The sequence below is a fragment of the Octopus sinensis genome, linkage group LG1 (assembly GCF_006345805.1).
Source record: "Octopus sinensis linkage group LG1, ASM634580v1, whole genome shotgun sequence".
In the NCBI taxonomy this organism is placed as follows: domain Eukaryota; kingdom Metazoa; phylum Mollusca; class Cephalopoda; order Octopoda; family Octopodidae; genus Octopus; species Octopus sinensis.
In genome coordinates this window covers 111751676-111776820 of record NC_042997.1, presented here as the reverse complement: position 1 = coordinate 111776820, position 25145 = coordinate 111751676, and the positions used below count along the sequence as shown (strand labels likewise).

The following is a 25145-nucleotide window of genomic DNA, read 5'->3' as shown; positions in this document are numbered from 1 at the left end:
ATATCAGCTTTGGCAGGGTTTCTACGGCTGAATATTCTCCCTAATTTTACAGAGTACTTTCTTTGTTATACTTGCATGAGTGAGGTTTCCAAAGGACTTGTAAGATAGGAAAAAACAAGAGGGGGACCCCCCACCTCAATAAAGGTGGGAGAGGTGACTTTATGTTAGGGATGAGCTGAGGTGTATTGCTATAGGGAAGATACATGGCTATCTTCACATTATATAAGGGTGGGAAGAAGGTAAAATGGTAGTGATGGGGTGCAAGAGCAAACCCTTAAGGAGCAAAGGATGATGTGACTGGTGGATCAGGAGAAGGGAGACATTTTTGCGGGGAGTGAAAGTTGATTGGATATTAAGGGAGAAGGTGAATGTAATGAGTGACGGACAAGAATCGAGGTGTGGTTTGATGAGAAATATCAGCATGGGTTGGGGTTCAGAGAGATAGAAGTGGCTCAGGGAATAAGGGCGGCAAGCTGCCAGAATCGTTAGCACACCAGGCAAAATGCTTTTCAAATTCCGCCATGGTCGACTTTGCCTTTCATCCTTTCAGGATCGATTAAATAAGTACCTGTTATGCACTGGGGTCGATGTAATCGACTTAATTCCTTTGTCTGTCCTTGTTTGTCCCCTCTCTTTAGCCCCTTGTGGGCAATAAAGAAATAAGAAGTGGCTCAGAGAATAAAGGATGACAAGCAGTACATACAAGTAGGAGGGAGGGAGATGTAAACACATAAGGGGTCTGTTTTGGTATGGCTACCCTTCCTAACACCAACCATTTTACAGAGTGCACAGGGTGCTTTTTACATGGCCCCGTCACTATATGTGGCATCATCATCAGTGCTTTTACATGGCACCAGCACTAACGAGGGTCACCAAGTATCATGCCAGACAAAAACCCCTCAACTGGGAGGGGGTGGAACAGTATTGAGGGCATGTGGCTTTGTGCCAGTTGAGAGACTAAAGGTAGAGAGGGGACAGATATAAGTGTTTTGCTGTAATGCCCTCATACTTACATTTGGATTGTGATGTATATTAAAATGCATTTGATAATCTTTTATTTAAACTAAACATTTTCACAAAATAGAATGGAGATCACTTTTGGTAACGTCTACTTCAGTTTCAGCCCAGACTTTGGAATGGTCAAAATTTTTGCTGTATATTTATATTATTATGTCGGTAAAATTCACTCCTGACAACGTTTGTCCTAGCATGGCTTCTTTCTACTGTTTCCAGAAGACCATTATTAACAATACGATGGCCATATATTGATGAAGAGCGAGACGGTATTTGTTTTGAAATTTCCTGAAAAGAAAAGAACAAAAAGGGCTCAAGTAGGATCTGAAATGGATTGTTTACAAGAAGATTAATAATAATAATAATAATAATAATAATAATCCTTTCTACTATAGGCACAAGGCCTGAGGTTTGAGGGGAGGGGGCTAGTTGATTACACTGATCCCCAGTATGTAACTGGGACTTATTTTACCGACCCCGAAAGGATGAAAGGTAAAGCTGTCCCCAGTGGAATTTGAACTCAGAACATAAAGGTGGACAAAATGCCGCTAAGCATTTTGTCCATCATGCTAACGATATTCTTATTTCTTTACTGCCCACATGGAGCTACACACAAAGGGGACAGACAAACGGATTAAGTTGATTATATCAGGCCTGAAAGGATGAAAGGCAAAGTTGGCCTTGGCATAATTTGAATTCAGAACGTAGCGGCAGACGAAATACTGATAAGCATTTCGCCCAGTGAGCTAATGATATTCTGCCAACTCGCCACCTTAATAATGATAATAACAATAATAATAATGATAATCCTTTCTACTAAAGGCACAAGGCTTGAGATTTGGTGAGAGGGGGACTAGTCGATTACATCAACCTCAGTGTTTGACTGGTACTTAAATTATTGACCCTGAAAGGATGAAAGGCAAAGTCGACCTCAGTAGGATTTGAACTCAGAATGTAGTGATGAGCGAAATACTGCTAAGCATTTTGTCCAGCATACAAATGATTCTGCCAGCTCACCACCTTAATAATAATAATAATAATAATAATAACAATCCTTTCTACTATCGGCACAAGGCCTGGATTTTGTGGGGAGAGGGACAGCCAATCACATCAACCTTAAATTATCGACGCCAAAAGGATGAAAGGCAAATTCAACCTCAGTGGAATTTGAATGCAGAACGTAGCAGCGGACGAAATACCATTAAGTATTTCGCCCAGAATGCTAACAATTCTGCTAGCTCACCACGTTAATGGTAATAATAATAATAATGATAATAGTAATCTCAAATTTTAAAACAAACTCATAATTTTTTTATGTTTTCCTAAACATTCTCTAGAACAATACTTTGTGTAAAACCAAATATATGACACCCTAGGCATAAAACTAACTTGTCTCTTGAGGTCTCTGGGTGAGACTTGGAATCAACTTGTACAAATACAAAGCAAAAGTCAAACATATAATAATAATAATAATGGTTTCAAATTTTGACAGAGGACCAGCAGTTTTTGAGGGGAGGTGCAAGTTGAGTACGTCAACCCCAAAACTTGACTGGTACTTGTTTTATCAACCCCAATAGGATGAAATGTAATGTCAACTTAGTGGGGATTTGAACTCAGATTGTAAAGCATTAAGAAATGCCATTAAGATTTTTTGCTGAGTGTGCTAATAGCTCTACCACCATACCTCCTTGATACATAATAATAATAAATAATAATAATAATCCTTTCTACCATAGAGACAAGGTCTGAAATTTGTGGGGCAGGGTTAAGTCAACCACATCAACCCCAATACTTGACTGGTTCTTAATTTATCAACCCCGAAAGGCAAAGTCAAGCTCAGAACACGAAGACTGGATGAAATGCTGCTAAGCATTTTGTTGAGTGTGTTAATGATTCTGCCAGGTCACTATCATCATCATCATCATTGTTTAACATCCGTTTTCAATGCTGGCATGGGTTGGATGGTTCTACTGGGGTCTGGGAAGCCAGGTGGCTGCACCAGGCTCCAATCTTGATTTAGCAGAGTTTTTACAGCTGGATGCCCTTCCTAACGCCAACCACTCCAAGAGTATAGTGGGTGCTTTTACGCACCACCAGCACAGGGGCCAGAGGGGGATGGTATAGACCATGATCAAACGGTGCTTTTTACATGCCACCGGCATGGGAGCCAGTCAAGGCAGCACTGACATCAGCCACGTTTGGATGGTGCTTTTTATGTGCCACCAACACAGGGACCACAACTACAATTTCCATTTGATTTTGATTTTGATGTACCTGTCGGAACAGGTCTCCTCAAGCACAGCATGTCGCCCTTCGATCCAAGGTACTTTTTGAGAGGGCTGGTTATGCAACACTGGTGTAGGTTCCAGCTGTGAACTCACTTTATTTGCTAGGTCTTCTCAGTCACAGCATTTCTCCAGAGGTCTTAATAAATAATAATAATAATAATGAGTTTATTGTATCCAGTGCTCAGGTGCAAGTCCTCAAAAAAAGTTAAAATAGGGGACAAAAAGCAGACATATAAGTAAAGAAAGACATCAACAAAAACTAAAAGGCATATATAAAACACAGAAAAAATATAGAAATACAGAAAAGTGAACATTAAAAGAGTCTTAAAAGATGAAAGGATGGACAGGCATGGTAGGAGTAATGTTGGTGAATTTGGGGAAACATGGAATTTTTGACAGAATAACCCTTTTGTTACCAACCTGGCTGAAACCAGCTCTGGTTCTGTACAAATGTCTTGTGTTCATAAGTTCTGAATTAAAATCTTCCACCAAACTTTAGTCACAATTTATATTCCTAACAGTAGCTTAATGATAACGAAGTTATTTTACTAAATTCTTTGTTATATTAAAAATTAATTGAAGGAAACACAGAGCTTCTCAACAGAAATATGGTAACAAAAGAGTTAAGATATACAATAGAGAAACGATTCTTAACCCTTTCAATACCAATCTGCCCAAAACTAGCTCTGGCTCTGTAGTACAAATATCTTGTTTTCATATGTTCTGAATTAAAATCTTCCACCAAACCTTAGTCACAATTTATGCTCCTAACACTAGCTTATTTTACTAAATTCTTTGTTATATTTAAAATTAAGAAACACAGAGCTTCTCAACAGAAATACAGTAATGAAAGGGTTAAGAACTGGTATGAGTTATTTATTCCATAATTTGACAATTCCAAACATGAAAAAAATGAAATGTTTCTGAAAGTGATGAGTGCAGCACGGTTTTATTTCTATTATTATTATGTCTGCAATTGGAAGAGAGATTGAAGTGAAACAGGTGGCCAAGGTTGTTGGGAAAACGGTGGATGATCTTGTGCATTTCTAACAAGTCAGCTACATTATTGATACCCAGAAAAGCAAGACATTTAAAATATGGTAAGGTGACTGACAGAGTATTATTGTCTGGTTGCACATCTCAGGACTGTCTCCAATAGACTGATATTCTGAAGAGGAAGATGCAGATGCAGACTGTTAAGTGTGGATGCACTTAAATAGCTTTATATATATTTCAATAGCTATGTTTAAATGTACTGTATGTATGTGAATGTATGTATATATATATATATATATATATATGTGTATATATATATATATATATATATATATATATATATATGCATGTGTGTGTATATATATATATATATATACACATATATATACATACATGTATATATATATATATATATATATATAATATATATACATATATATACATACATACTTATATATACATATATCTATCTATATATATATATATATATATATATATTAGTGTCTTCATCCTGTATACATACATACACATCATCATCATCATCATCATTTAACGTCCGCTTTCCATGCTAGCATGGGTTGGACGGTTCAACTGGGGTCTGGGGAGCCCGAAAGCTGCACCAGTCCAGTCAGATCTGGCAGTGTTTCTACAGCTGGATGCCCTTCCTAACGCCAACCACTCCGTGAGTGTAGTGGGTGATTTTATGTGCCACCGACACAGGTGCCAGACGAGGCTGGCGAACGGCCACGCTCGGATGGTGTTTTTTATGTGCCACCGACACAGGTGGCAGACGGCCACGCTCGGATGGTGTTTTTATGTGCCACCAACACAGGTGCCAGATGAGGCTGGCAAACGGCCACGATCGGATGGTGTTTGTTACGTGCCCACAGCACGGAGGCCAGTCGATGCGGTACTGGCTACGGCCACGTTCGGATGGTTTTCTAGTGTGCCACGTGCCACCGGCACTGGTACCACAAAGATACAAATTCCATTGATGTTCATCTATTTTGATTTGTTTTGATTTTCACTTGCCTCAATAGGTCTTCACAAGTGTCACAAGAAGGAAGGTATGCACAGGTGGACTGACTACGTCCCAGGTAGGGGCCACAGGTTATGGCCTGACTAGTCTTGCCGGGTCTTCGGATGGTGTTTTTATGTGCCACCGACACAGGTGCCAGATGAGGCTGGCGAACGGCCACGATCGGATAGTGTTTGTTACGTGCCCACAGCACGGAGGCCAGTCGGTGCGGTACTGGCTACGGCCACGTTCGGATGGTTTTCTTGTGTGCCACCGGCACTGGTACCACAAAGATACAATTCCATTAATGTTCATCTATTTTGATTTGATTTGATTTTCACTTGCCTCAACAGGTCTTCACAAGTGTCACAAGAAGGAAGGTATGCACAGGTGGACTGACTAGTCTTGCCGGGTCTTCGGAAGGTGTTTTTATGTGCCACCGACACAGGTGCCAGATGAGGCTGGCGAACGGCCATGATCGGATGGTGTTTGTTACGTGCCCACAGCACGGAGGTCGGTCGATGCGGAACTGGCTACGGCCACGTTCGGATGGTTTTCTTGTGTGCCACCGGCACTGGTACCACAAAGTGTGTGCCACCGGCACTGGTACCACAAAGATACAGATTCCATTGATGTTCATCTATTTTGATTTGTTTTGATTGATTTTCACTTGCCTCAGCAGGTCTTCACAAGTGTCACAAGAAGGAAGGTATGCACAGGTGGATCGACTACGTCCCAGGTAGGGGCCACGGGATATGGCCTGACTAGTCCTGCCGGGTCCTCTCATGCACAGCACACTTCCATAGGACTCGGTCTTCAGTCATTTCCTTGGTGAGACCTAAAGTTCGAAGGTCGTGCTTCACCACCTCGTCCCAGGTTTTCCTGGGTCTACCTCTTCCACAGGTTCCCTCAACTGCTAGGGTGTAGCACTTTTGCACACAACTATCTTCAGCCATTCTCGTCACATGACCATACCAGCGCAGCCGTCTCTCTTGCACACCACAACTGACACTTCTTAGGTTCAACTTTTCTCTCAAAGTACTTACACTCTGACGATTATGAACACTGACATTACACATCCATCGGAGCATACTGGCTTCATTTCTTGCGAGCTTACGCATATCCTCAGCAGTCACGGCCCATGTTTCACTACCATGTAGCATGGCTGTACGTACACACGCATCATATAGTCTGCCTTTTACTCTTAGTGAGAGGCCTTTTGTCACCAGCAGGGGTAAGAGCTCTCTAAACTTTATATATATATATAATCTTCGACTCAAAACTGTTAGAAATATCAAGTGAAAATCAGTATATTTTGTTTCTGTTGTGGATCAACATGCATTAAGCTTGTAGCAGGAATTCAAAACCGGATCCCTGGATATGTGGTCAATGACCACAATCAAACCACAGTTGTTTCACATGATCAGTCTATACTAAGCAATCAGCGTCAAGCCGTCATGTAATTCAATCTTCTAGAATCTTCTTGTACCCTATACAAAGGTGTTATTTGGCACCTAAACTCTTTCCAGAGCACTGAGACCAGCCAACTCATTCATACATTTCCCCTCTTGCCAAGTGGCTGAGTAACACGTGCCTCCACTCCAACCAAGCAGCTCTGACAAAGTGCAGAGCGTTCAGGTACCTGGTAGTTGTGTTTCCATTCTTGCCACAGCCAGACGACTCAGGAAGATAGTTAAGATAGATGGCAGATGGATGTCAGGAATCTCCGTCACCAAGAACATGGCACAATTGTTTCCAGTTGTGTCAGGCCACCCACATGTTGCTGTATCAATAAGCTTGCCATAAACTCCAATCAGTATGTCTCACCCACGATGTAATTACTGCTGTTGTTATTTGTAAAAGACCAACACAGGTTACCTGTGTACAGTAATAAAATCTTCTGTTAATTGTTTGCAGGTGTTGTCAGTTACTTCCTCATGTAACCCAAAGGATACATTTTCATTCATCAACTTGACCAGTCACCACATCAGACCAGCCAACAAACATACTCGCTACAAGCTCTTTATTTCAGCTCTATATTTAAGAGATGAGGAATTATGTACATTATTTACATTTGGTGGATATTTGTCCTTAATTTGTTTGTTGTTAACACAACATTTCAGCTGATATACCCTCCAGCCTTCATCAGGTGTCTTGGGGGAAATTTCGAACCTGGGTTCTCATTCCTAAGGTATTTTTCGATGTTGTTGTTGTTGTTGTTGTTGTTGTTATTATTATTATCATTATTCAGGTCACTGCCTGGAATCAAACTTGGAATCTTGGGGTTAGTAGCCCGCGCTCTCAAACACTATGACATATGCCCGTGGGTTAAGAGTGCAGGTTACTAACCCCAAGATTCCAAGTTTGATTCTAGGTAGTGATCTGAATAATAATAATAATAATAACATTGAAAATGAGAACCCAGGTTTGAAATTTCCGCAAGACACCTGATGAAGGCTGGATGGTGTATCAGCGAAAATGTTAACAACAAACAAGATGAAGACAAATATCGTACAATGTAAATAAAGCTCTTTATTTTATAGAAAACAGGATGAAGACACTAATCAGAAACAGGTAGAGATTACAAATATAGATTTCCTGATTATGGAGAGTGTGTGTTCTGGTCATGTACACTGGATAATAATGGCCAAGCATTTATTAGTTTTTAGAAATTATTTATCTATTTTTTATTATGATTGGTGAATCAACATCATTAACTATAGGGATCAATCAATGGTTTACGGTATTTAATAATAATAATAATAATAATAATTGTGTACAGTGCTCAGGTGCACTACAACTCATCTAAAGTGTATATATAATCAGGTGTAGTTTCGACGGATTTCGGGAAGCATGAGGGCCTTAAAGGATGCAGTGTCATGGCAGTCAACAACTGATGCAGGCAGTTTATTCCACGCTTGTGATTCTGAGCAGCAAGGGAGTGTATGTAGTTTGTTACAGAACAAATATATCAAGGGACTTCATTTGTAAATCACTGGTTTTCAATTCTCTAGCTGATTTTGACATACATACAAACATATATACACATGTATGTACGTATATATATATATATATATATACATATACACACACATATGTGTGAGTGTGTGTACATTTTACAGATATAAGTGTTCAAGTATATAGATTGCACAATGATATTTCAAGCATACAAAAAGAAAAAGAAAATCTTGCAAAAGTTACGGAAAATGGTGCAAACAAATTTGTGGAGGATTGGAAGGTCCAAACACCTCCATTTTTTTTTTCATATATACTCTTACTCTTTTACTTGCTTCAGTCATTTGACTGTGGCCATGCTGGAGCACCGCCTTTAGTCGAGCAAATCGACCCCAGGATTTATTTTTTGTAAGCCTAGTACTAATTCTATCAGTCTCTTTTGCCGAACCGCTAAGTTACAGGGACGTAAACACACCAGCATCGGCTGTCAAGCGATGTTGGGGGGGGGACAAACAGACACATAAACATATACACACACATACAAATATATATATATATATATATATATATATATATATATATATATATATATATACATACACATATACGACGGGTGTCTTTCAGTTTCCGCCTACCAGATCCACTCACAAGGCTTTGGTCGACCCGAGGCTATAGTAGAAGACACTTGCCCAAGGTGCCACGCAGTGGAACTGAACCCGGAACAATGTGGTTCGTAAACAAGCTACTTACCATTTAGCCACTCCAACGTAATTGTAATCTACACTCTCGAAAGCGTATCTCGGAAAAAATTTCATGAAAATTTCAGAAAAAAAAAAACAAAACATTTTTTCCGAAATTTCGGAGATGTACTTTGCCAAGAGGAAAGAAAACCGTGGGGCACCAATCTGAAGATATGCCCTGGAATTCTCTTTCGTCCTCACCTGTCCTATTGAACATATAAAGGGGAGGTAACTTACTCTAGTTTTGTTGAATGACGTTTAAATTGTCAGTAAATAATTGGAAAGAAAATGATTTTATTATATTTATTTAGGGAGTTTCAGGAAGGTTTAATAATGCGTGCGTGCGTACGTACGTACGTACTAAAGATTCTGAAATTCTTTAGATGCACACACTTGGCTGAGTGCATCGACAGCTCGAGCACATATTTACAAACACCAGGAACTCTCGAGACTCAAAATGTCTTGTGGCTTTGAAAGCAACTGGGTTGAACTCTCATCCTGCACATATCATTTGCTTATTAGAGATGAAACCTATGTGCCAACATCAGCTCACTCCCTGCATCAAATCAACGTTGTCTGAACAGGTGCACATTGTGCCACACGTCAGGTGCGAAAGTGATCGCAGAGCAACGAGAGATGAAGTGTTTTGCTCAAGAACACAACGCACTACCTGGTTGAGGAATTGAAACCACAATCTCCCAATTGTTAGTGCAATACCCCAACTACTAAGCCATGCATCCTCACACACTCAGATGTTTGTGTTACAACTGCAATGTTATAAGTAGTGAAACATGGGCCTTGGGTGCAGAGGAACTGAGAAGACTGGAAAGAAATGAAGCGAGCAAGCTCTGTTGGATGTGCAACATGACAAAGTACAAATGTGCTGAGAGAAAATCTGGGCATTAGAGGAACTGGATGTAGTGAGAAAGAAGGTTGTGCTGGTATGGATGAGGACAGCTGTGTAAAGAAGTACCAAGCATCTTGATGTGGATGGAAATTGTGAAAGGAGAACCAAGAAGACATGGGATGGAGAAAATTCACCAGCTTCTGCATGAGGATCATCAGAGGACAGTCAATGACATTGCTGACGTTGTTGGTCTGTGGTATAGGTCTATGCAGGAAATCCTAACATCTAGATTGAACAAGCAGTGTGTGTCTGCCAAGTTTGTCCCCCACCTGCTGACCACTGAGCAGAAAGAACATCGCATTGAAGTCTTTCAAGATCTCCATCAGCATGCCACTGATGACCCATTCTTCATGTCAAAGATCATCACTGGTGATGAGAGTTGGGTCTATAGGTATGACCCTGAGATGAAGCATCAGTCATCACAATGGATGAGCCCTCCATCTCCACAACCAAAGAAGGCACAACAGAGTCACAGCTCAATCAAGAGCATGCTCATCATTTTTTTTTTGACATCCCTGGTATTGTACATCAAGAATTCATCCCCCAGGGCCAGACCATCAATCCAGAGTTCTACTGCAAAGTTTTGAAGCCTTTGAGGAATGATAGTTGGTAAAAGTGACTGGATCTGTGGAGCATGAAGAATTGGATTCTTCATAACAACAATGCATTTTGTCACTGAGCTCTCTCCACTCATTAAGTTTCTCACCAAAAACAACATAGTCTCACACCTGCCCTATTCACCAGATTCAGTACCTGCAGACTTCCATCTCTTTCCCAGGATGAAAATGCAGCTCAAAGGTTGCTGTTTTAACACCATTGTTGAGACCCAGAGTGGATCACAGAAGGACTTTGATTCACTTATGGAAATTGACTTCAAGGTCGGATTCCAAAAGCGTCAGGAACCCTGGGACAGGTGATGATGTTAAAACTTAGGTAAATAAGGTATTTTTTATTAAACATAACTAATCCAGGAATTCTTTGATACCACTTCATATATAACATATATGCTTTCAGTGTGAATGGCCTTTTATACAGCACCATTTTTACAATCTTGTAAATGATAATAATGGTATTTTTATATAAGCTTAAAGCTTATGGCGATCACTGTGCAATGACTAAGGAAAATAGTCTAATAAAGGGGCATATAAGCCCTCGACAGAAAAAAGAAGCCTTTCGCAGATAACATATATCCTTTAAGTTCCTTTGTGGGAAACTCTTTTGACTAAGCATAAAAGATCTTATTTTATTATGTCGGCCGTAGCCTAATGATAGCAACTTGCAACAGTAGTTTTATGGGGTTACATTGAGTCCTGCTGGTATAATGTAGGATAAATATAGCAATATGGAAAGATAGAATTTATAAATATTTTAATGCATCACTACACATGTTTCTTACAATCATATTCCATATTCTGGGAGGATTACAGTACAGTCCATGGTATCGGTGGACATCAGGTAGATCATAGTTAACGCATTCATTTCTTCAGGTGATATGGCACTAATGAAACAATGAGTATATAATCAAAGGATGTTTATCAAAAGGTTTATTGGAGTATGTGGGTGGTTCTGTGTGCATTTGGTAGTGAGGAATAGAAGGTGATGGAAAAATAATGATAATGGAGGAGGAATGTGTGGTGATATATATCCGAACGTGGCCAATGTCAGCACTGCCTTGACTGGCTTCTGTGCCAGTGGCACGTGACCTGCTGTGCTTGAGGAGACCTATTGAGTCAAGTACATCAACATCAAAATAAATATCAACTGGAAATTGTAGTTGTGATACCTGTGCCAGTGGAAAGTAAAAAAGCCAACCAAACACTACCAGTGTAAGTGATCCCCATAAACTATGAATCCACAACTCAGAATAATGAGACTCAGAATATAAGAAATTCACAATCGAGCATAACATATGTGTATTCCCATCATCAGCTGCCCAAACACATATCACTATGGTTTCGACACCTGGACAGTACCATTCAATCCGGCAGTGGTGCCCACAGCATTAAAAAGTATAAAAGCTGCCTAGGAATCCTCCAGCTTATTACTACAAGCAACAACTCAAGAGTAAATAAATAGTGATAACTTGTAGCTACTTATCCATGCAGAACTGGGCTCCCACCACCCAAGGTCTTCCTTAAATCATCCTCACAATCTATTATCTCTCTAACTATACTCTTCTGCTGCTGTAATTATATGTGGACACAACTGCACATTTCACCAGCTTCCCCCCCCCACCAATATACTTCTTACAACCCGGAATCCTTTCCCTTATTATCCTGTTGATAGATTTGTTCTCATCATCGTTTAACGTCTGCTTTCCATGCTGGCATGGATTGAATGAGTTGACTGAGGGCTGGCAAACCAGATGGCTGCACCAGGCTCCAATCTTGATCTGGCAGAGTTTCTACAGCTGGATGCCCTTCCTAATGCCAACCACTCCAAGAGTGTAGTGGGTGCTTTTACATGCCACTGGCACGAGGGGCAGTCAGGCAGTACTGGCAATGGCCATGCTCAGATGGTGTTTTTTACATGCCGCCTGCACAGAAGCCAGTCCAGCAGCACTGGCAATGACCTCGCTCAAATGTTTTTTCATGTGCCACTGGCACAAGTGCCAGTAAGGTGATGCTGGTAACAATCACACTCAAATGGTGCTTTTTATGTACCACCAGCATGGAAGCCAGTTTACTGCTCTGGCAACAATCACACTCAGATGGTGCTCTTAGCACTCCACTAGTACAGATGCCAGTAATCGAATTTGATTTAGTCAACAAATTTGACTTTCTTATTGGTCAACTGAAGGCTACTGTAAAAGACATTTACCCAAAATACTACACAGCAGAGATAAACAACCTGGGACCACATGGAGACCTCATGGTTCCAAAGGCCAAATTTCTTAACAGCATGGTTATGCCTGAAAAACAAGGTACCAGCTCACGTACACACAATAACCTTCATTACCCCCACTGAAAAATTCCACTGCTAATTCTGGTCAAGATACACAAAACAACGGAATGCAAATGTCTCTGGTTTGGTTCTTTGACGCAATGAGAAAATGTCAGTGACATCCATTCTATAAAATGGTAAGTCTATAGATGTCTGATTGTTCATTGAAGGAATGTCCAGTTCTATGTTCTTCAAATGTTTGGTTTGTAGAACCATAAAATGGAAATCAATAATTTTGTCTCCGTTTTATTGTGGATTAACATAGATTATCTCTTTTATTAGATCTGTATGTAATGGGGAGGGGAAGAGGAGAGAGATTCAGTCAGTCATAGACGAAGAAGGGGGAAAAAAAACATCGAGGATGAAGAAGATAAAAGTAAAATGCAAAGAAGAAATAAAGAAAAAATAACCAGTCAAAATTATTACACACCAAACAAGTGTACAGAGAAATGCCAGAAGATAGATGACAGCAGCTCACTATGATGATGATGATGATGATGACGACGATGACGATGAGGATTTCATTTATTTGCCACAAGGGTGAAGGATAAGGGAGACAATACAGAGATGGACATAAAGTATGGGGGTTTCCATATAATAATGAAATGATAAAAAAAGTATATTTGGTATACATTGGAAAAGAGGGGACATATGCATAGCATACATAGGTAGGAAAAAGTGGGGGAGGGTGATAGAGATGTGGCCCTCCTGATCAGGAATGCCTCTAAAGATAATCGAGGAGCCCCATTGTCTGAGATTTCCCTGAACCCCTAGGAGCAAGTGCCCTCTCCAATTCCTTCTCTCTGACTCACAGGTCTGCACTTAGAGAGGTACCATCCATTCTTGCCCATTTCCACAACTTTCACTCACCTTTCAATAAAATCACTCGAGGACAGCACTTCCCTCTCCACTCTTATTTCCCTTTTCAAGTGAAACTTGAAGAAGTCAATGAGAGCTCTACCAAAGAGGAACGTATCTGTCCTCATGCCTTTCAGCCTTGACCACCAGACAACCTCTTTCACCACAGCCACCAGGCAAAGGAAAACTGCCTTGCCTGCCTGATTTCTACTCTAGGCACAAGGCTCAAAATGTTGGCGGAAGGGGCCAGTCAATTAGATCGATCCCAGTACACAACTGGTACTTATTTTATTGACCCCCAAAAGGATGAAGGGCAAAGTCAACCCTGGTGGAATTTGAACTCAAAATGTAACAGGTGCACGGTGTGCCATGTATCAGGTATCAAAATGATGGCAGAGCAACATGAGATGGAGTGTTTTGATCAAGAACACAATGCACCACCTGGTCTAGGAATTGAAACCATGATCTCACAATTTTAAGTGCAACACCCTAACCAGGATAAGTCCCACTGCATGGCACCTTGGGCAATTCTCCTCTACTGTAGCCTCAGGCCAACCAAAGCCTTGTGAGTGGATTTAGTAGACAGAAACTGAAAGAAGCCCTTCATATATCTGTATACATCATCATCATCATCATCATCGTCATCGTTTAACGTCTAGTTTCCATGCTGGCATGGGTTGGACAATTCGACTGGGGTCTGGGAAGCCAAGAGGCTGCAATCTGATTTGGCAGTGTTTCTACAGCTGGATGCCTTTCCTAACTTCAACCACTCCGAGAGTGTAGAAGGTGCTTTTTACGTGCTACCGGCACAGGGGCCAGAGTGCTGGCATCAACCACAATCACATGGTGCTTTTTATGTGCCACTGGCATGAAGGCCAGTCAAAGTGGTACTGGCATCGGCCATGTTTGGATGGTGCTTTTTATGCGCTATCAGCACGGGGGTCACAACTACAATTTCCATTTGATTTGATTTTGATATTGCTGTTGATGTACTTGACTCAATAGGTCTCTTCAAACACGACATGTCGCCCTACGATACAAGGGGCTTTTGAGTGGACTAAGGTACTTTTTAGTGGGCTATACACACACACACACTTATACACATACACATAATCAATGAGGACAGCTGTGTGAAAAAATGTCACACCCTAGCAGTTGAGGGAACCTGTGGAAGAGGTAGACCCAGAAAGACCTGAGACATGGTGGTGAAGCATGACCTTTGAACATTGGGCCACTCCAAGACAATGACAAGTGACCAAGACCTTTGGAGATATGCTGTGCTTGAGAAGACCCAGCAAGCCAAGTGAGACTGTAACCATGGCCTATGCCAGTGCTGTATAACCAGCCCATTTAAAAGTACCCTTCAATCATTGGGCAATAAACTGCGCTTACAAAGACCTGTTGAGGCAAATGAAGTTGTTGTCATGGCCGATGACAGTACCGCCTGATTGGCATCTGTGCAGGTGGCACATAAAAAGCACCATTCAAGCGTGATCATTGCCAGTGCCACCTGACTGGCTCCTGTGCCAGTGACACGTAAAAAGCACCATTCAAGCGTGGCCAATGCCAGTACTGCCTGACTGGCCCTCCTGCCAGTGGCACATAAAAAGCACCCACTACACTCTTGGAGTGGTTAGCATTAGGATCAAATTGGAGTCTGGAGCAGCCTTCTGGTTTGCCAGTCCTCAGTAAAACCGTCCAACCCATGCCAGCATGGAAAGCAGACGTTAAACAACGACGATGATGATAGCTATGATAGACAAAATATTTTAATCTTTTTAAACAATTCCTAATAATATTATTAGGAATTATATTATACCCTTCCTAATGCCAAACCACTTTACAGAGTGTAGTAAGTGCTTTTTTCAAGCGACCAATTTAGTTTGCCAGATTACAAACCCCGAAAGAGGTGGTTTTATACAAGGAGAGATGAAGGGTTAAGGTATGAGAGAAGGGGTCAGAGCAAAACAGATTTCTTCCTGAAGAGCAGTGGGTCTCAACCATTTTTTTGCTTATGGAACTTTTTCATTCCTGTTTTACTCTCTTGGACCTTTGATGTGTATTTAAAAACATCCTACTGTATTTTGATAATTAGGAAAGGCATCCAGCAGATACAGGATCAGATCAGATGCAATCAGACCCATTGAATCTTGGCAAACTGTTGAACCTATGCCAATATGTAGCATTGACATTGTATAATAATGACGATTAATTTATATCCAGAGGTTGTCTCCTCTGAATTTCTTGACCAGAATTAGACAATCAAGTGATTATTTATTATTTCCCACTTCATTATTGTAATTATAATCAAACTTTCTTGGCTATAATTTATTTCATTGTCATGTCTCTCTTTCTAATATATCTAACAAATTTACAGGCCAAAACATGCTGAAGATTTCTAAAAAGGATGAAATAGTGCTCTACACAATAACCACTAACTAGAAGTTGTAAGAACTTCATTCTAAATAATACTAAAAAAAAAGAATTTGAATGTGTGTGTGTGTGTGTGTGTGTTCTCTCTACATCGCTTCATTTCAAGATCAAACTTCCAATTCCATATTGTGAGGAGATAATTACCTCCCTTTGTAATAAACTCATTCAGAGGGCACTACGTGTGTTTCTTGGCTTCTTCCTTCATCAAGTACGGAAAGGACAGATAATGAAACAGCATGTAATACTTACTTCTTCTGCAATGTGCAAGCCCTCCAGCTTGCTAAATCTTCTGTCACCTCTGTGGGCCTTAGTGTTAAATTCATTGCTTGAAAGATGATGGGAATCATAGCTACACGCGGAAAGTTTATCCTGGAATAGAACGGGAAAAAAATTTGCTAATTGTCAGTCTGACAAGGGGAGTAACTCTCTCTTGAACATTATAGTGATTCATAAGGATACATGGTTACCACATGGCAAGAAACACATCTAGGATTACAGTAATTCATCATCATCATCACCATCACCATCATCTTCATCATCATCATCATCATCCATCATCCATCATCATCATCCATCATCGTCATCGTCGTCATCATCATCACCATCACCATCACTATCATCATCATCTATATCATCACCATCATCATCATCATCACCATCATCATCATAGCCATCATAATCATCATCATCATTGTTTTTACATCCACTTTTCCATGCTTTTATGAGCGAGATGAAATTCGTTGCATCAGATTTTCTACAATCTGATGCCCCTCCTGTTACCACTCCTCACCAGTTTCCAAGCAAAATGATATTGCTTCATGGCCAGACACGTTTACATGGCAGATTGGAAAATGAACGACACCACTTGGATGACGGTGACACTCGTTTACAACTGTCACATGATGTCCAGATTGACAAAGGCAAGTAAGCCAAAACTTTCTCATCTTTTGCAAAAGTTTAATAAACTTGTACTCCACAAGAAAAACCATTCCGTTATTCTTCAGTTTAAGGTTGAATTTATTTTTTTATTACAACTTGACATAGAAACAAATATTAAGACATGCATATATATATATATGATGGGCTTCGTTCAGTTTCCATCTACCAATTCCACTCAGAAACCTATAGCAGAAGACACTTACCCAACATGCCATGCAGTGGAACTGAACTCAGAAAGAACCATTTGGTTGGTAAGCAAACTTCTTAATTAATTACAGAGCCTTATCTGCATCTAATTATGAATAAAAATTTATTCAAACACAGTGTATCTAGGACTATATTGTTCAGTGTGCCCTGTTTTTTCTAAAGATAGAAGGATGGGATTTGACACAAATTCTGCTCTTATTTTTTAGCAAATTAAACAACTATGAAGAGACTCCTACATACATACACACACATATACACACATACATATATACATGCATACATACATACATTCATACACACATACATGCATACATACATAAATACATACATACATACACACATACACAGATACATACATACACACATACATACACATAGATACATACATAAACATACATCATCATCATTTAATGTTTATTTTCTATGTTTACACACTCACACACACACTCACACCCACACATACACACACATACAGCCACCAACTTGAAACACAACTGGCCAGATATCATTGTGTGGGACCACAAGGAAAAGATATTTTCTGTTGGGGAAATCAGCTGCCCTCTGGATATGAACGTGGTTAGAAAAATACAAGAGAAAGTGGACATCTCTGAACCATTGAAAAGAAGCTTTCAAATCCAGGACCCAAGATACACTTTCAGCTTCACACCCATTATTACTGGAGCAACAGGATACGTACCGACCCATCTGGAGCAAAGTCTGGCTGAACTTGGCATCTTGGAGAGAGAATGCAAATCCTTAATTCATATGCTACAAAGGATCATGATATCTGGGTCTATAAAAAGTCTGGAAGACCTTCTTAACCCTTTCATTACCAACATAGCTGAAACTGGGTCTGGCTCTGTAGTACAAATGTCTTGTTTTCACAAGTTTTGAATTAAAATCTTCCACCAAACCTTAGTCACAATTTATGTTCCTAACACTAGCTGAACGATAACTAAGTTACTTTACTAAATTCTTTGTTCATTATTTACATTACTTGTATTTGACAGATATTTGTCCTCATCTTGTTTGTTTTTAACACAACATTTCAGCTGATATACCCTCCAGCCTTCATCAGGTGTCTTGGGGAAATTTCAAACCTGGGTTCTCATTCCTAAAATATTTTTCAATGTTGTTATTATTATTATTATTATTGGGGCAGCAGGATACATACCGACCGGTCTGGAGCAAAGTCTGGCTGAACTTGGCATTTTGGAGAGAGAATGCAAATCCTTAAGTCATATGCTACAAAGGATCATGATACCTGAGTCTATAAAACGTCTGGGAGACCTTCTTAAGATTTAAAGGATGATGGTTAAAACAAGATGCTTTCCTTCACAACCATGCCATGAACTAGGCAGCCAATCAAAATTTATTCAACATTAAAAAGAGAAAGAGAACATGCATATACCTTACACACACATACTTACATACAGACATCAACAGAGTCTTTCTTAAAAGAAGAAAGAAAGGAAGAGGTACAGAAAGTCTTTAAGTGTTAGATGATATCACTAAGACAACAGCAGAAAGAAACACATCAATCAAACGCTCAAAAGAGAAGAGAACAACATTTTTGGGGTCAGTAGTGAATTCCTCTTCAAGAAATACCCACTTCCTGCTTCCATTCCCAGGGGGAACCCAGAAGTGCAGGGTTAGCATAGCTCAGAAATGACCTGGGAGGCAAACACTCTGCATAGGTATATTTCCCGTAAACTGAAGGTTGAGGATAATATTGGTTTTAAATGTTGACACAAGGTTGGCAATTCTGGACAGGAAATAAGTCAGTTATGGCACTTATTCTATCGACCCCGAAAGGATGAAAGGCAAAGTCAACCTTGGCAGAATTTGAACTCAGAACGTAAAGACAGATGAAATGCTGCTTGGTGTTTTGTCCAGCATGCTAACAATTCTGCTAGCTTGCCTCCTTAAGAAGGCTGATAATATTGGTTTCAAATTTTGGCACAAGGCCAGCAATTTCGGAAGAGGGGGGGTCAAGTTGATTACATTGACCACAGTGCTCAACTGGTACTTATTTTATTGACCCCAAATCATCATCATCATCATCATCATCATCATCATCGTTTAACGTCTGTTTTCTATGCTGGCATGGGTTGGACAGTTTGACTGGAGATTGGCAAGCCAGGAAGCTGCACCAGGCTCCAATCTGATCTGGCAAGGTTTCTACAGCTGGATGCCCTTCCTAACACCAAATGAAAGACAAAATCAACCTCAGCCGAAATTGAATTCAGAACATAAAGTCAGATGAAATGCCACTAAGCATTTTGCCTCTGCCATGTTTCCACCTTAAAGAAATATCACGCGGTTCTTTTGTCCCATGCTCTTCCAATTCTACCAACTCACTGGTAGAATGCCTAATTATAAAAATATAAGAGGATTTTTTTTAAAACATTAAATGGCTATGAGGGTCCACCCAAATAATATAGGAGTCAAAAGGATCCATAGGTGAAGAATGGTTGAGAACCACAGTTCCAATGGCCTTGGTTTGAAACATTATCTTGTGTCTTTTGTTAGACATAGGCCTTTCCACTTATTCTGGTCTTGTGTTTCTCTCCATCATCTTGGTCTGAATTTCTCAAGATCATTTTGTAGTTCCATAAGTAGTTTCTAGAGATCCAATGGGTTGATCCTGAAGTTCATTGATTGTCTGTCACACCCAGCACATCACCTGTCTTGTTCCACATCAACTTGATCATGTCAATAGCTTGTCCACAGGCTTCGTATCTTTAAGGTCCCTTACTTGATAAAGAAGTAAGGGTTAGCAACAGGAACTGCATCTCTCTATAAAACAATGCCTCAATATTCATGTAACCCGTACTGGCATAGTACAATGGACTCTTTTACTCTTTTACCTGTTTCAGTCATTTGACTGTGGCCATGCTGGAGCACCACCTTTAGTCAAGCAAATCGACCACAAGACTTATTCTTTGTAAGCCTAGTACTTATTCTATCGGTCTCTTTTGCCGAACTGCTAAGTTACGGGACGTAAACACACCAGCATTGGCTGTCAAGCGATATTGGGGGGACAAATAGACACACAAACACACACACACATATATACATATATACGACGGGCTTCTTTCAGTTTCCGTCTACCAAATCCACTCACAAGGCTTTGGTCAGCCCGAGGCTATAGCAGAAGACACTTGCCCAAGGTGCCACACAGTGGGACTGAACCTGGAACCATGTGGTTGGTAAGCAAGCTACTTACCACACAGCCACTCCTACATGAAAACTAAAACAAAAACTGGTTGTGATGTAAAGGGACTACAAACCTTACTACATCACCCAGTTTGCCAACTCACTGTAATTCTTGAGTCAGCTGATGATGAGCTACAGGTTGATCAATTTCCCCTAATGTTGCTAATTAATTACAAGCTGGTATATTACTTTCCTTCTGTTACAAACAAATGGTTAAACTATAGGCTAGTATAGTTTCCCTACTGTTACCAGTGGTTAACCACAAGTTGGTAGATTTCCTTTCTGTTACTAACTACTGGCTGGTATACTTTTCCACCGCTGCTAATGGTTAACTACAATCTGGCATATTTCCCTGTTGTTGCTGTTGCTGTTGGGTGGTCCGAAACATGGTCCTTTTGCTATTCGTAAGACCCGCAGAAGAGAAAGCAGGTCAACCTCCGACACTGAGAGCATCGATGGATGGATGAATGCGCATCCAGGCTCAGCAGTTGCGTAGGATGTCGGGGACAAGAAACAGGAAGAAAGAGTGAGAGAAAGTTGGGGTGAAAGAGTACAACTGGGGTCGACACCCCCACCCCCTGCCGGAGCCCCGTGGAGCTTAAGGTGTTTTCGCTCAAAAAACACACACAACGCCCGATCTGGGAGTTGAAACCATGATCCTCAGACCGCGAGTCCGCTGCCCTAACCACTGGGCCATTACGCCTCCACTTGTTGTAGCTATTGGATAACTACAGGTTGGTATATTCCTTAATGACTTACCTAAAGACTGGTATAGTTTTTTTCTCTACTGCTGCTAATGGTTAACTGCAGGTTGGTAGATTTCACTACTGTTGCTAACAGTTAGCTACGAGTCAATATATTTTACTACTGTTGATAATCATTAATTACAAGTTAGTATACACCTCACCATAGTTGTAGGAGTAGCTGTGTGGTAAGTAGTGTGCTTACAAGCCACATAGTTCCAGGTTCAGTCTCACTGCATGGCACCTTGGGCAAGTGTCTTCTACTATATCCCCAGGCCGACCAAAGCCTTGTGAGTGGATTTGGTAGATGGTAACTGAAAGAAACCTATCGTATATATGTGTGTATATATATATATATATATATATATATATATATATATATATATATATATATATATATATATATATACGTATGTATGTGTATCTGTGTTTGTCCCACCCCAACATCACTTGACAACCGATGCTGGTATGTTTACGTCCCCGTAACTTAGCGGTTCGACAAAAGTGACCGATAGAATAAGTACTAGGCTTACAAAGAATAAGTCCTGGGGTCGATTTGCTCGACCAAAGGCAGTGCTCCAGCATGACCACAGTCACATGACTGAAACAAGTAAAAGAGTAAAGAGTATATTAATATTGATATATTAATCAAAACTGAATAAATTTTATTGGAAACTCCAAAAGAAGTAGAATTAATTCCTCAACCGCTAATATGGGGACCCACACAGGGAAAGAGAAAGCAAAGAAGTCCTGCAATGACAGGCATCGATGTTGTGGAACATGAATCTGTCGCTCTTTCATCAATCGTGAACTTGTAAAGGAAGAGAGAGATCAATGAAAACTAATTACCAATGAAGTCTGATTATGATCGATACGATGATGAGGAGTGTGTAATCAAAATCGCCGAACAATAGGCTAATGTTTCATAAACATTTAGCCTCGAGTTCAAGTTTTCCCACAGTTCTAGAAGGATCCAAAGGGGAATCAAACAAACGGATTCTCTTTAGACTTAAACTAGCAGTATCGCCCGGCGTTGCTCGGGTTTGTTTCGCCCCTTTAGAATTGGAAATTTTGAAAAGTAAAAATTTTGCATAATGTAGCTTGTTATTCTCTTTAAGTGAACATTTTTCTGGTTGAAATACACCGAAAAATGGCGACACAGCAGTCAAAAAATCGTTAAAAATAGGGATTTTCGTAGAAAAAAAGCACCTTTTTCATGTAAATAGGTTTTGGTGTTAACATGGTCCGATTTGAATTTTTTCTTCTACGGAAGGAAGAGCAAGCCTTCTTCTATCATACTCCCAAATTTGGTCAACTTGCGCCGTAGGGTCTTGGAGGAGATAGTGTTAGTTGAAGGCTACCAAACCTGCCATACACAGACAACTTCGGCTTTATATAGAGAGAGATAAATACCAGATTTTCAGACATGCGCTTCAAAAATATCAGACCACAGGATTAATTCCAACACGTCATATCGCTCTATGAATGTCACTAATGCTTTTAGGAAACGGCATGACTATCACAAACTCACATTCTCCCAATCACGTTCTTCAAGACGACCCCAGCAGGTGCGGTCCCGGGAATTTTTCGAAAGGAAGGCACAAGGTCAGAAGGGAATACAATTCCAGAAGAAAAGGGCGTAATAACGTTATTTAGAAGGGTGCACTCCTGTTCTTGGAGGAGGTGGCACATGCCTCTCAGCACCCAGCTCCTTGGGTCCGACCCTGCACAGCGGAATTTGAACTCGTAACCTCGAAGGACGAAATGAAGCATTCAATCTGGTGTAGTTTTGTCCTAACGCAACGTCCTTGTAGAAGATACCGATATTGTTTGTTGAACTTATTGACAAGGATTACAATACAGAGAGACAGACAGACAGACAGACAACAACAGAGAGAGAAAGAGAAAGAAATATTAACAAATATATATATACATAACAAATAATGTACACAGAAACGTACGTGTGCGCGCGTGTGTTATACATACATATATATATACATATATATATATATATATATATATATATATATATATATATATATATATATATAGGCTACATACATACATTCATACACACACATACATACATTCATACATATACATACATAGATACATACATACATATATACATACATACATGTATACATGCACACACATATTTGTGTCGGAGTTGGTAGATGTGCTTGTTTTTCGGATATATGATCCACTGACCACACACACAAACACACACACACACACACACACACACACACACACACACACACACACACACACAGGTATATGTAAACAGGAAACTACTGATGCTAACAAAACAATTGATTGTTGTTGGTTGGAAAATGAAAAAGCCATGTAAAATCGTTCGAGTGGTTCGCATCATCGCCGTAACCATTAACAACCATTGACAAACGATCGACGGAGAATTACTTACACGAATTACATTGGCGTTGTTATAAAATGTCCTTTGAGGGGGCAACTTCGTTAAAGGTGGCAAGAAAAAATAGCCTGACAGCTCACACGGTTTCCCTGTTAAAAGGAATTCATCTGTGGTTGTTTTTACGGAAATTGTCTGGGTCATAATTCAGATATTTACGTGTCCTGAAGATCCGAGTCTTACGACGAACCTGTCGATCGCTATTATTTCGTCACGTTACGTAGTTTTTCAACTATGGATGTACAAAAGCGTAGCTATTAATCTTCAAGCGATATACGTGATACTTGTTTTTTGTCCATTTTTCTTTTCAAAGAAATTTAAATAAAATATATTGTTATATTTCGGGTCTCTTTTAATTTTACTCTTTTACTCTCTGAGCTCTTCAGCAACCCTTTCCAACCACATGTGTCCAGATAATGGATATAAGATAAAATAAGAACTGTAAAGAAGACTGAAGAACGAATATATGGTGAATGTATTTATTTGGTAAAAAAAAAAAAAGTGACCGTCCTGAAATGTGATAATATTTGTTTCAACACACGGTTTCACATTAGGAATCTTACAATACAAATTCATAAATGGAAATAAAATAAAATTATGGCTTTGAAAAACTACATAAGATTTTTTGGGAAAAGGAAACCAATCTATACATTTTACATTTCCAACAAATAACGCACACATATACACCCATATATACACAACCTGTTTAATACTATCAGCTCCCCAATTGGTGTCTTTTGAAGAGTTCATTCTCTTCAAAGCATTTGGTCGTGGTTCTTGACAATATGTTATCATGACCTCAGACCTTCTGCACTTCCTTACATATTTCAGCTAAATTTACTGGACATTTCTCTGTTTGTCGTCTTAAATATTCATAGACTTTGACCCAACACAGACATCACCCTCTTCCCTGTTCTATGGAAATTCCTGATCCTCCCCAGCCCCAAATCTCATCCTTCACTGCTTATGTCTGCTGCTTATTTCTGCTGCACCAGCTTCAGTCTGAAGAATTGTGTCTTAACCGATTCACAGAAACATCAATTATTCTTCATCTCTTTCTCTCCTCCAAACCCAGCCTTAACTCCATCCCTACTCTCTTTCTGTCTAGCTCTCCTTCCACCTAGCACTTCTTCCTCTCAGCCCTTTTTCTTTCCACTTTTCAGCTCTCCTTCCTATAAGCTCTATTTTCTCCCAGCTCTCCTTCCTCATTGGCCTCCTTCCTCTCTGCTCTCAATCCTTTTTGCTCTTCTTTCTACCAACTCTTTCGGCTCTCCTTCCTCTTTACTCTTCTTCTTGTTCTCTCTCTATTCCTCTCGCTTTGCACGCTACACACATACGCACACACATGCATACACACACCCACACATCCACTTTACCTAAATCCACACATAGATAAGATAATTAGAACTATGGCCCTGTCAATTATATAGGTGTCAGTTATGTAAGTCAATTAC

The 25145-nt window shown here is 40.0% G+C and overlaps 1 protein-coding gene across 1 annotated transcript; it reads right to left on the bottom strand.

Annotated features, from left to right (window-relative positions):
• Positions 1-1028: 1028 nt before the first annotated feature.
• On the bottom strand, positions 1029-23914 carry LOC115219098 (uncharacterized protein C5orf49 homolog). Its single transcript, XM_029789175.2, has 3 exons — positions 23689-23914; positions 16402-16521; positions 1029-1302 (listed from the first exon to the last, which is right to left on the bottom strand). The coding sequence occupies exons 1-3, from the start codon at positions 23833-23835 to the stop codon at positions 1141-1143; spliced, it is 429 nt and encodes a 142-aa protein (XP_029645035.1). The 5' UTR covers positions 23836-23914; the 3' UTR covers positions 1029-1140.
• Positions 23915-25145: the final 1231 nt, after the last annotated feature.